The sequence below is a fragment of the Pieris napi genome, chromosome 23 (genome assembly GCF_905475465.1).
Source record: "Pieris napi chromosome 23, ilPieNapi1.2, whole genome shotgun sequence".
Classification (NCBI taxonomy): Eukaryota; Metazoa; Arthropoda; class Insecta; order Lepidoptera; family Pieridae; genus Pieris; species Pieris napi.
This window is the reverse complement of record NC_062256.1, coordinates 6,440,481-6,453,729: the sequence shown is the minus strand read 5'-3', so window position 1 is coordinate 6,453,729 and position 13,249 is coordinate 6,440,481. Positions and strand designations below refer to the sequence as shown.

Sequence of the window (13,249 nt, the reverse complement as noted above, 5' to 3'; positions counted from 1 at the left end):
GTCGAATTCATGCTGAAATACTTAAAAACTCACTGGCTGGTTTCATATTGATGGCTGGCAAAACTGCCTTAAAAAACGCTCAAACTCTCGCGTCTATCACAGACAATAATTGTCAACATAAAAAATATATCTAATGCCACAGATCGCAAACGCGTTATCTAGTTTTACATACACTTTGGATTATGTTTTAATTAAATTCTCAATGAATGTAATACGATAAACTAACAACAAAAATGTCGTGTCGAATAACAATGAATAAGTCCGACGACAGAAGCTATTGTCGGCTTGCTATAGATATTTTAAGTTGGCAGGAAAGTAAGATTTTGACAGCATCTCTTAATGAACCGGTGAATAATGAGGCGAGGTGTTGTGTTGCACGAGCTCGCACTAATTAACGCAAGAGTGCTTATTTTATGCACACGAGCCGACATTTTAGCTATTTGCGTTTTATAATTATTTACCATACGTTTCCTCCAACTTTGATTGTGTTCCCTTTGGAGTAGACTCTTGGGCTGTGGGGTTCAAGTGCACAAGCGCTAATTAAAGATTTAAGTGGACGGTAGATAGTACCGGTGACCCCAGAGCTGGAGCTTTCCTCGCTCAATGAATAGGTATCGCAATACAGCGAGGAAATCTATATTAAAGGTACACACGGAACTAACTATTTAAATTACTTACTTTGTAGATCAAGAATATAGTAAATTATACTGTATTTGTGTGTTGGAATTATATCGAGTTTACCATATTATCCATAGATAGACCTATGCCGAAACTTAATATCTTAAGATATTCTAAGATATCTATATCTTTCCTTTTAGATCAAAAAGCTAAGTGGGGAACACCTCTGTACATATTCTAATACTTAATACTAAAGACTTTAGTAAAATAATGAATATAAAAACAGAAACAAAAATCACAGATTGAACAAATAGTTTATATCAAATCGTATTTGCTGTTAATTATTTGAATCACAAATACTTAAGATGTAAACGTAATCTCTGTATAAAACAAATTATGCTGACAGTACTTTTTATTCTCTACTTGGAACACATTAAACAACGTACCGTTTTTGAAATAAGAAAAAATATTCATAGTAAAACAACACGTTGCCATTTTCACAGCAGGTAGAAACTTGTTAGACATCCGCGGCGTGGTCGCATAGTTTTTATCGTTATAATCGCGCGTGCAGCGGTCACTAGCTCCGAAGCGCCCGACCTCTAACTCGGAAACCAGAAACAAAAAGAGCAATGCAGGCACGGGCCGTGAGAACGCGTCTTCACCATTTATCTTGTACGGTCGAGACTGGACCGGACTGCTTTTATTGCATTGAATTCTTAAATATAGGTGTACGGATTGTGGAGGACCGCTACACTACTAATATGATTACAGCGACTTTGCGATTAAGAGAAAACGAGATTCTTTTCTTACTTAACTATTTTGTTCCCACGGTTGCTGATTTTAATTGATTTTCTTTCAGTTTACAGTATGCTTATTTTATTGTAACTTCCGATGACTTTATAGTATGGTACTACAATTTGACGACTCATTGGTCTAGTGGTTAGTACCCCTGACTGCGAATCCATGGGTCCCGGGTTCGATCCCCGGCTGAGACGAACATATCGATGTGATGAGCATTTGGTGTTGTGCTTAGGTCTTGGGTGTTTAAATATGTATTTATATGTCTATCTATCTATAATATGTATGTATATCCGTTGCCTAGTACCCATAACACAAGCTTCACCAGCTTAGCATGGGGGAGCATAGGACTCGGTCAATTGGTGTGAATTGACTTTAAAAAAAAAATTCATAGCAAGACTAATGAATACAAAAATCAAAAAGGTGTTCCATGTCTATTAATTGTAATTTAACATTATACTATTTTCTTACGAAGGAAGTAAAAACAAAACGATTTTGACAATAACGACAAAATTTAAAGTAAACAAAGGCCTTCTCAATTTTTTTTTGACGACGCTTATGTAAACTTAGTAATGTATGTAACGGCCCTATATAGATTATTTTAATTCAACACTTATCCACCATAAAGTGTTTCCATAGTATACTTTCTCGATATTCAATTTTGTTAAGCAACATCGGTTTATTACCCAAGTCAATCATAATAAAACAAAACTAACTTATCTCGATAAAGCACGGAAATGATGTGCACTAGACGTAATGCTCATCTTCAATATTACAAAAAGATCGACGCCACAAAATCAATTTCATGTACTGTTATAACTTGTTTGGCTTGTAAGTTTCTATAAACTATTCGATTCGAAATTTAAAAATATGGAAGGCGATTTTGCTCGTCCACCAACAAGTAGTTTTGTATTAGTTCTGTTTTCAACGTTATTCAATATGTGCAATGTGCAATTGTTGAAGTAATAAAACAATAACAGCGATTTAAAAGTCACGGAGATTTTAATATTTTTCAAAATTTAAATTTAGAAGCATTTATTTTTTTGCTGATGAACCTATACGATTAATGTATATTTAGATTTTATGTATAATGTACACTGTCATTTGTTTTAATTTTCTATTTCTTAAGTTTTAATTATCAAAGTTTCTTGCCAGTTCTTCTTGCCCGCTCTACGTCCTTGACTTGCGAACTAGTAGTAAATATAAATTTACAATTAATTTAGCTTCTTTTCTGACGTTCATAAGTGTACTTGTTTAACTATATGAATAAAGTTATTTTGAGTTTGAGTTTATTATTATTACTATGTACGTTAAAAAAATTATAAATACTGTATATTTGTGTGTTTGAAAGAAATACTGTTATGACTAACTAATACTTAAACTATTATTATCGTGGTTTTGTAATTATATTAAAAAACCCTTTCGACCGTTTTTAATTCCCGAAACCGTCTATGTCTCTTTATTAAACCGTCTCAATTAACCTTTTATTTTAAAATATACAAACGTCAGGTGGCTGACACACGCCATATGGTGAATCTTTGGTGCCAGTAATTGATTAATGGTTTCTCGGAGCGACCTTAAATACTTTTTTGTAATCTCGGCTAATAATACCTTCGGATTGTGTTATGACCATATGGCCTTTACGCAACAGTTGTCGAATTATCCCTTACCTGAGATACCTGTGTTTCCTGGCCGTGATATTTATACATAAAATGCATAGAGAAATCGATACGATGTTGAGATTTAAGCGTTTTTGAAGAATTAAGAAATATCTTGTGTCTTTACTGAGACATCACGAAATTTAAGTCTGATTCAATTTACTAATAAGGATATTTCACATACAGTAGTGTCCAATAACTACTTACAGTCTCAATTAAGGGGAAGACTCTGTTCTTGTTTTCTATAAACTTGATATTTTTGTTGAAGAAGTCCATGAAGTCCACTTTCTTTAATAATTAAAGCGATTTTTCTCAATATTTGACCGATATAAAATAGTGGCGCTATGAAACCGATACAGAACTTTGAGAAAAGATCTATAACCTATAGGTATTTTCTCATCTTATAGGTATTTTCTCAGGCTATAAGTATTTTCTCAGATTATAGGTATTTTCTCAGATTTTAGGTATTTTCTCAGATTTTAGGTATTTTCACAGACTATAGGTATTTTCTCAGATTATAGGTATTTTCTCAGCCTATAAGTATTTTCTCAGATTATAGGTATTTTCTCAGATTATAGGTATTTTCTCAGATTATAGGTATAGGTTTCGTGATTTATTCATTTTAGGATAGATAATGCGCCTGTGGCATGTATGCCTTAATCCTGTGACACACGCATTAAAGCATACGGGTCTTCTCATGACATTTTTATTTGCCAAGCGAGTGTTAATTGCACATATTATAAGTCCATTGTTACCATACTCCGCCAACACTACACTGCTCTGATGCAGTTGATATACATAGAAATATAACCAACCACATTTGTTCACAGAATCGCTGGCACGGGTATGTCGAGTGGAATGGGAGGCACCCTCGGCGGCCACTGCCAACTGGCGAATCAGCCGCTGGTGATGCCAGTCTTCCCACCTCGAACTAGTCAACCAAGCCCCGTTCCAGTGTACTCCCCATCACGATTTCACATAGACAAGAGATGCCAGCACCGATGCACGTGGAAGTGCTTAGCCATAGCGATGATATGTCTATGCGTAATACTAGCTGCGATGCTCGCCTATTTTATAGGTAAGTTTTGTTTAGACAACTAAATAAATTAATAGTTGAGCTCGTTAAAGACATGCAAACAAATCTATACACTATTTTGCACTTATTTACAGAAATATATACATTATCCTAACAGACTATGCCAATACAATAATGTCAAGAAAAAGTAAAATAAAATAAACAGATAATATACATAATATCGCTACTGTTAATTCACATATGTTGTATATATGTCACCGTAAAATTGTAAACACCGTTAGATTGTAATCTATCTCGCGAGATTATAAACTGTCGAAAGATTGTGAACCTCAGCGTACTGCTTACAATTTAACGTATTATTATTCGGTATGTATATGAAATTGTTGGAAAGTAAAATTAATCTGTAATTTACCAAAGAAGTTTGAATGATAACTAAGTTAGTGTGGCACAATCTACCAAATAATAATATGTTAAATTGTAAGCAGTAAGCTGAGGTTCACAATCTTTCGACAGTTTATAATCTCGCGAGATAGATTACAATCTAACGGTGTTTACAATTTTACGTTAACATATATATGTCTATTGTGTCCATAGCGAGATTCAGTAGGCGCAACGTCTTTGTTAATGGGGAACTGTGCAACAGACTGGTTCTGTCCTTGGTATCGCAAACAACCTAGGCCGCCGTCGCACATATCCTATATGTGTAGAGTTTTTTTTTATACTGGACAATTCACACCAATTGACCTAGTCCCATGCTAAGCTGGTGAAGCTTGTGTTATGGGTACTAGGCAACGGATATACATACATATTATAGATAGATAGACATATAAATACATATTTAAACACCCAAGACCTAAGCACAACACCAAATGCTCATCACATCAAAGTCTCGGCCGGGGATCGAAACTGGGACTCATGGATTCGCAGTCAGGGGTACTAACCACTAGACCAATAAGCCGTCTAAATATATTAATAGTACAATTTAAAAAAAAACATCAAAGAAAACAGTAAAAATTGTGGAAAAGTGTAAAGTGCGAAACTTACATATATATAATACTAGTACACAAAAAAATCAATGAAATCTTAATATTAAAGACAATATATAACTTATAAACTTACGAAAACAGAGAAGAAAAAATATCTCACTGAACCGCCAATATCAAATATTTTTAAAATCTTGTATAGCCAAGGGCGTTGGGGGCGCACATATTAAAAAATACCGAACCTTAATACATTAGAACTAGAATTGAGGGGACAGAATTAATATAATTGAGTCTATCAAAGGGGTTTTAAAAACATGAAAAAGTTATTACTGTATATTTGTTTATTTCGTAACAGCTAACATAAATTATACATAACAAAAAACGATTATACTCATGATATAGCCAAAGATGGAATACATAATATAAACAAAAAGATTCAACTATTTACGAAAGGAAAAAAATATTAAATACATTTAACTAAGTAATGCCTAATTCGGGTGTGTTGTGTGATGTGAAACTCAGGGTGTGCTCTGACCGACTCCAAAAATGTGGGAGGAGGTCATTGTTGAGACTTTGTAATGAAAAAACCTGGTGTTAAGTGTTATTATTGCCCATAGACACTCAAATTGCTATAGAGCAAGTGCGTTGCCTTTTAAGTATTGGTACGCTTTCTTGACGGACCCTTAGTCGAATTGGTTCGCCTTAGGCATTTTGCCTTAGATTCGATTTATTTCGAGTACAATCTTGGTATATTATGAAAAGACCCTAACCTCTAACCTTCTTTACACACATAATCACTACATAAGTTTCGTTAAAAATAACCAGTTACCTCATAGGTCCAGACTCCAGACCTCTATCTGCATAATATGTTTTGTGATATATTTTTAATAATCACGTAGGTTAGCCTTTGCACACACTATCGACTTTTTTGACTTCCTTACAATGTTTCTAGGGATAATATGGATACAATGTAGCGGGGCTAATCGCTTAAAAAGCTATGTTTAAAACCAACTGGCGTATAAAAAAGCTTAGAAATAAATCACAATTTCAAATGTTAAAAAAAGCATTCTCTTTTTATGGCTAGGAAACGTTAGAACAAAATGTTAATATAAATAACGTTGTTTAGTTAATCACAGCGGGATGCCTGTCCGTTCATTAAGCTGGCATTTTATTTACTCATTTCGAATACAGATTAGATTGTTTCCAATATAAATATTTTCTATTGCATTAGTGTGTTTACTTTGAAAAACGGGAATAGATGTGTTCTGTAGATTGACGGAAGGAAACCTCGCTTTGATTTCTATGATAGAACTATTTTAAATCTAAATATATAAAACAAAGTCGTGTTAGTTACACCACTTAAAACTCAAGATCGGCTGGACCGATGTTAGTTATCTCTTTTTTGGTGGATTATTCTCCGCTCCAAATAGCAGAATGAGAAAAATATCGGATGAGTTATCGAATAACAATGAATGAATTAAATAATTTTACGAATGCAAACACCATGTGGTGCCATATGTTGACAAAATTACGCATCATTTTACATCGAATTCGTGTCAGCTCAAGAAATTCCAATCTTGAAGTGAATGACGAGATACATAAGGCTTTGATCTTGATCGAAGACATGTGTTACCTCATCAAAAAATGTGGTATTTCAGAAAGTGCTTTAACATGCAGTATCGCAATATTGGCGCTAGAGAGAAGAGGCCTAATGTTTAGAACTGCCATTCTTGTTTTGCAATGGCAAGGAATAAAACATGTCTGTATTTGCAAAAACAGTTAATGTTATTTCCTTAATGAATTCATAATTTTAGTTTAACTAAAGTTAACACGATATTATTAGGATGTTAGGCGGAAGGAAATTAGCCGGGTCAGCTAGTCCATTATAAATTTTAATACCAATCATCAACGTACTATCATCATCCAATGTATTACTGATCGGCTTGATTCTGTCTACGCAAACATTGATTTAGCATCATATATTCTACAAAGTCAAAAAAATCTTTAATAGATAGTGTTTATTAGTGATCATTACAATCAAATATACAGTATTTACAATTTTCTTAACCTACATAGTAGAAGTTTGCTTCCTGTGGAAGAAAGTTTGGTTGCTATGGATACTAATTCGTTGAGCGAGGAAAGTACCACCTCTGAAGCCAGCGGTAGTATCTACCAGGCACTTTGGACTTGAATCCCACGGCCCAAGAGACTCTACTCCAAAGGGAACAAAATCGAAGTTGGAGGAAAGACTCTAATGTTTATTTTCCGCCTGCTTTCTTGCTTGTCCGATTCTATAAAATGTTATTATTTCATACTTAACATTTCCGTAGAACTATAGTTAATACATCAAAAAGAAAATTAAAGATGGCGTTAAGCTACCACCGATGAAAGGCGGAAATAATTTAAAGATTACTCGAAGCATTTTCTAATCAGAAAATATTAAAGTCGCCCCTATTGGAGAAAATCCATCGCTGCGGGCTGTCGGCAAATTAGAAACATGCAGGTTTTCGCCTGAGGGAATAAAAATAAGTACCTTAGACTTATAAGGGAATTGGATGAAATAAAACGACAGTCCTTACTTGTTCATCAATTTGCAAGCTTTTTTCAACTAAAGCAGTATACTATTTTGAGCAGTGAGAGCAGTGTTGTCCTAGTGGCTTCAGCATGAGACTTATCCCTTAGGTTTGGTTATCCCCGGCTGTCCATCAATGGACTTTCTTTCTATTTGCCCATTTAACAGAAGGAAAACATCGTGAGGAAATCGACTTGCCTTAGACCCATAAAGTCGAGAGGGACTGGAGGCTGATCATCTACTTGCATATAAAACAAATTATCATGAAACATATACAGAAACCTGAGGCCCAGACCTAAAAAGGTTGTAGCCACTATATTACGTATTTTGGCAAAGATTTTCAAGCTCCGCAATAATAATCGTTATTAATAAGACATTTATATATATAAAACTATAACCCTACAAAAATATGTTGTCTAGTTTATGAACTAATCGCATTCATACAGACAGCAAGACGAAGCACTTCATTTTTTAATCGTTTAATGCAAAAATTATTACGTGTTAGTTACTATTTACTGGTGAGACTTAAATGTACTATTAGTCAGTTTTAGTTAAATAAAATTAAATTTACGTTTATATTTAAGGTTTATCGTATAGTATTTCCGAACCAATTCGACTTATGAGCAAAAGAGCGTACCAATTATTTAATATCGACAACGTATTTGTGAGCCTTCTGGCAATATGAATGTCCATGGGCGGTATCACTTAACATAAGTTGAGCCTCCTGCCCGTTCGCCCAATGTTCTGAATGCAAGTTTATGAATCAGAGATAACGTGATAATCAATGCTAATGAAGAAAATCGATAATTTTTACATGAAAATTGTTAGATCAAACAAATGTTTGAAACCAAATATTCTGTATTTGTTTAATTCTCAAGAGTACACAGGGTCCCGTTAAATAGCTTAGGGTTACAAAAGTAATAATACTAAATTTATTAACCAACGTATTTAATTTTGTATCTGTGGTATCTGAAAAATTATACCAATAGTAAACAGGGCCTAACATTTACTGTATCTGTTTCATGATAATTTTTCTTAGGCAAATAGGTTTGCCATCTGTGCCTGCAAGCCGTCAACTTTTGTCTAAGCATTCCCGGTTCTTGCGATGTTTTCCTTTACTGTATGTGCGCACAAAGAATAAGTGCACAGGCACGGCATACTTATTATATACAATCGCACGTTTGCATATATACAGGCACACATTGAAGTCGGTTAATAACAAGGTAAACAGAAAAAATAAATCATTCGTCTAACCCGCGGCAATGTTGCCTCAAGCCCTTCGCTTCTGTTTTATCGAGGTTATAAATTATATCCCCGTCCCTTGTAATTTTACTGCGAATATCAAATTGCAATCTCAACTTACAAAGCTAAAACATGTATTTAATTATTTTCGATATCCGTATGAATTCACAATGACAATTGCTGTCAATTGTCATTGTCTTTAAAATGGCGCCAAATAATCATTCTTTATTCAAATATTTTAATTTTCTTTTTGTGTTGAAGATTTTATGGCCTGAAATTTTCTTAGGGTGATAAAAGTTATATATTTGAAAATGGAACACATCGACGTATTATCTAAGTTGAGATATGTAATTAACAAATCAACCATAAGATTAATCCGTTTTAACACAATCAATATATTAAAATACAATTAATATGTCAAAAGTGTTAGTAGAAGTGTTAAAGAATTTAAAAATATTACAAGAATCTTGACTGGCCGCATTTCTGGTCATAAACAATCATCATAAAAAATAAAATAAGTATTCATTAAAGAGATTGTAAATTTTAATTTCTCTGGGTGTCACCTGCAAGAATATAACTCGTTAAATTTATTTTCTGAATAATTAAATTGTAGGGCTGTTTATTACAATGGAAAGATAAAAACAAAAAAATATATTTATTTAAATAAAAACGATTAGGACTTTTATATTTTTGATAATTTATTGCATAATTAATTAATTATAACTGTCACGAACATTTGAAAATGGAACATAAAAATTAATTAAAGACTATACACAGCTGTAACCGCAGACACATTTAAGAAATCGCAAAAATAGCATCAAAAAGGTGCCGCGTAAGACTGATAACTACTGACCTACATTCGACTTAAATCGATCCAGCGAAAGCCCATTTCAAACATTTTTAGCGGCTTAATTAATTTTAACATCCCGAATTAACATCGCCCTCTTAAGATTTCTATCTCGTAGAAGTGAACAGAAAACATTGAAGAAAAATTATTTAAAATATTTGAATTTGGAATATGCAAAAGTAATATCTTCATTACAATGACCTGTGTTAAGTTATATTGGCGCGCTGTCATTCGCTGACAGTTATTATAACAACTGACAGTTATGTAAAATTAATATGGAGATGCGTTTTATTAAATATTGTAGTGTTTCGCTCAGAATTAACGTTGCCCTCTTAAGATTTCTATCCGTAGTTAAATAAAATATAGGAACTGAAAACATTTGGAGGACAATTAGTTAAAATATTTATAATATTCTATTACTTTCTATAAATGTTGAATTTGAATTTGGAATACACAAAAACAAAGTCAAATAAAACAAATATTACTCGCTGACAGTTACTTCAAACAACTGACAGTTATGTTAAATTACTATTGTAAATAAGTTTTCTTCAATGTTCTAGTTCCGTTCAACTTCCTTAAATTTCTCATAAAAACCGCCTGACAATATTGAACACAACAAAAATTGTTTCATCCGTTCGCGGTGACCAGATTCAGAACGCACCCACTAGAATAGATGTCCATTGTCCATGGGCTACGATGACAGCCCTTTTTGCCTTCCTATAATACAAAATAATGATTTACAATAACGCTTTTTTACAATCGGCCAGTATTAATTATCAAATACCGATCAAATTCATTCTCATCTTCAAACAATTGCTCGCCACTTAACACTTTTAAATTTTCTTATAGGTATATGTAACCTAACATTAGTTAATATATATTTTAGTAAATAAGTAGAAGCGTTAACAAAATGTAAGAAATGATCGCACACTTGCCAAAATGAGCCCTAAGAATTTTTCAATCAAATTTATTATTATTTTTACTAATCAAGATAGCAAGTCTACATCAAGGTTATTGAACTCCCTCAACCAAAAACAATCATCAAAAACTTCAATAGAAGCGATAATTTAATTGACATTTCCCTTAATTTGTATAGCAATAGAGAAATATCAACAGCTCGATATTTCGACGGATATATCGTATCGGATCTTTCATTTAGAAATCTATTAAATTATGGATAGAGATAAGCTATAAGCACCCTGCATACTGATGTTGGATACACGAATTTCTAATTGAATGACTTATACGCCTCCAAATCACCGCTTTAGATTCCACAGATACGTGAGCCGTCTCACAGATAAGCATAACACGCCGACAATTTTGTTCTAAATTCGAATATTTTAACGTCACATCAAAGTCTTAAGTATAAATTAGTTTTACTATATAATTACAGTTGAAAGTTTTCCTATTACATAAAGTTATAGTTGAATCGATACTTTTGAATAAATACGAAGTAAAAGTTCTAATGTAATTATGCGAAGTTTTATGTCATAGCCCGAGGGAGTTGTGATCGAATAATATTGGGGTAGGGCACAGACTACAATTCAAACAACGATGACAGGATTTTTGGTATCAGATTTCGCGAGTCAAATGTCAATTTGGTTTAGTAAAATATAAACTATTATTAAGGCAAATTTGAACATTATTTGTATGAATCTATAAGTTAAGTAAACATAATAATAACAGGAGAAAAGAAAGAAAGAAAGAAAGACAAAAGATGGGCAGTCTTACTGCTAAAGCAGCAGTTTGAGAAACAGCAGTTTGTTTAAGAAAGCAGTTTCTTCAACATTTTAAAAATAAAATAAATAAATCAGTGGCGCTACAACCTTTTTAAGTCTGGGCCTCAGATTTCTGTATCTGTTTCATGATCATAGGCTTAATCAGCCTCTTGTGCTTGACACATCGACTTTTGGGTCTAAGGCAAGCCTATTTCCTCACGATGTTTTCCTTCACCGTTCGAGCGAATGTTAAATACGCACATAGATAGAAAGTCCATGGGCGCAGAGCCGAATCGGACCTATGACCTCAGGGATGCGGCTCGCACGCTGAATCACTGCTCTATTGATACTTACTATTTATTATTATTATATATAGCATACTAGTGGACCCGACAGACGTTGTCCTGCATGATATTTAAAGCAATTAGTAAAGCAAAGTATGAAAGTACCGACTGCAGCGCCATCTGGCGGGCTGATTTGTGAATCTAAACCACTCCCAGATCCCCTTGAACACACACAAAAAATTTCATCAAAATCGGTCCAGTCGTTTGAGAGAAGTTCAGTGACATACACACTCACAGAAGAATTATATATATAAAGATTAGCACGGCGTTTGGCATTTCAATATGGAACACAAAGGAATATTTTGTCGAATACGCCTATTCCGGATGTGAATAAAAAGCGATATTAGCCGACATTAATCCTAATCTTACTGGCTTAGAACATCTGTTGCACCCTTCATTAGATCACGTACATTGCAACTTTTTAATGTAATTGAAATTTTGGGCCCCAAATGTTTTATTAAAGCTTTCTACAAATTTAATACAAGGGTGATATGTGCATTGCTTTGTTAAAAAATTGGTAAATAGTTTGAAAGTAAAATATAACTGATACATAATAAATTTCGTTCCTGAGATCTAACCTGTAGTTACACATTACACTCACGAGTGCAACAAATACCAAAAAAATATTAACTTTATTCTGGAATTAACAATTAAGTTTGTCATGGAAGACCTGGGAATCTACACAGGTATTTTTAACTAAAACGGGTTCCCAAATCTTACAGATTGTAATGCTTTGTTATAATGAATAAATACATTTTTGTATTTATATTTAAAGTACCCCTTGAATTGACCCAATCCACCTCTCTTACCCACAGTTTCACTATATTTTCCAAAATTTTGCAATAACTTATCATTTATGTATCGCTTTTTAGATAACATAGTCATATGACAATTTTATTAAAACAAAAGCCTACAAAAATGATATGAATGATAGTATTTTTTCTAAAAGAAAATTTCATTAATTTTTCAATTTTAATTTGTGTTTGAAGAGAAAATATTGTTACGTTTCTGATTTTTTTATTTTGATATATTTTTTTTCATCATGTGATGTCAGAATTATTGATTACCTACTAAGTAATAAATACTAATTTTTGAAGTGCATTTGTTTCATTCCTAACTCTATGGACATCTAGCGCATCTACTATAAAGCCGACCAATTAGCGCGCGAGGTGCTTAAAAAACGGTACGTTTCACAATTTGACGATTTCACTTCGATAGATTATAATCTACCGAATAATAATACGTTAAATTGTAAGCAGTACGTTGAGTTCACAATCTTTCGACAGTTTATAATCTCGCGAGATAGATTACAATCTAACGGTATTTACAATTTTTCGTTAACATATACACAATAGTCAAAAACACGCACAAAATACACACAGATACACCAATACTTATCAGTAATATATTTTACTGGGGCTGTTCATGGTAAT

General features: G+C 33.2%; 1 protein-coding gene across 5 annotated transcripts in view; it reads left to right on the top strand.

Annotated features, from left to right (window-relative positions):
• Positions 1 to 13,249, top strand: part of LOC125061189 (teneurin-a) — a 206,169-nt gene that overhangs the window by 156,657 nt on the left and 36,263 nt on the right. For all 5 annotated transcript variants that reach the window (XM_047666432.1, XM_047666428.1, XM_047666429.1 and 2 more), the window contains one exon: positions 3,905 to 4,152. In XM_047666432.1, the coding sequence (XP_047522388.1) occupies positions 3,921 to 4,152 (232 nt within the window). In that variant the 5' untranslated portion in view covers positions 3,905 to 3,920. The remainder of the gene's footprint in view (positions 1 to 3,904; positions 4,153 to 13,249) is intronic.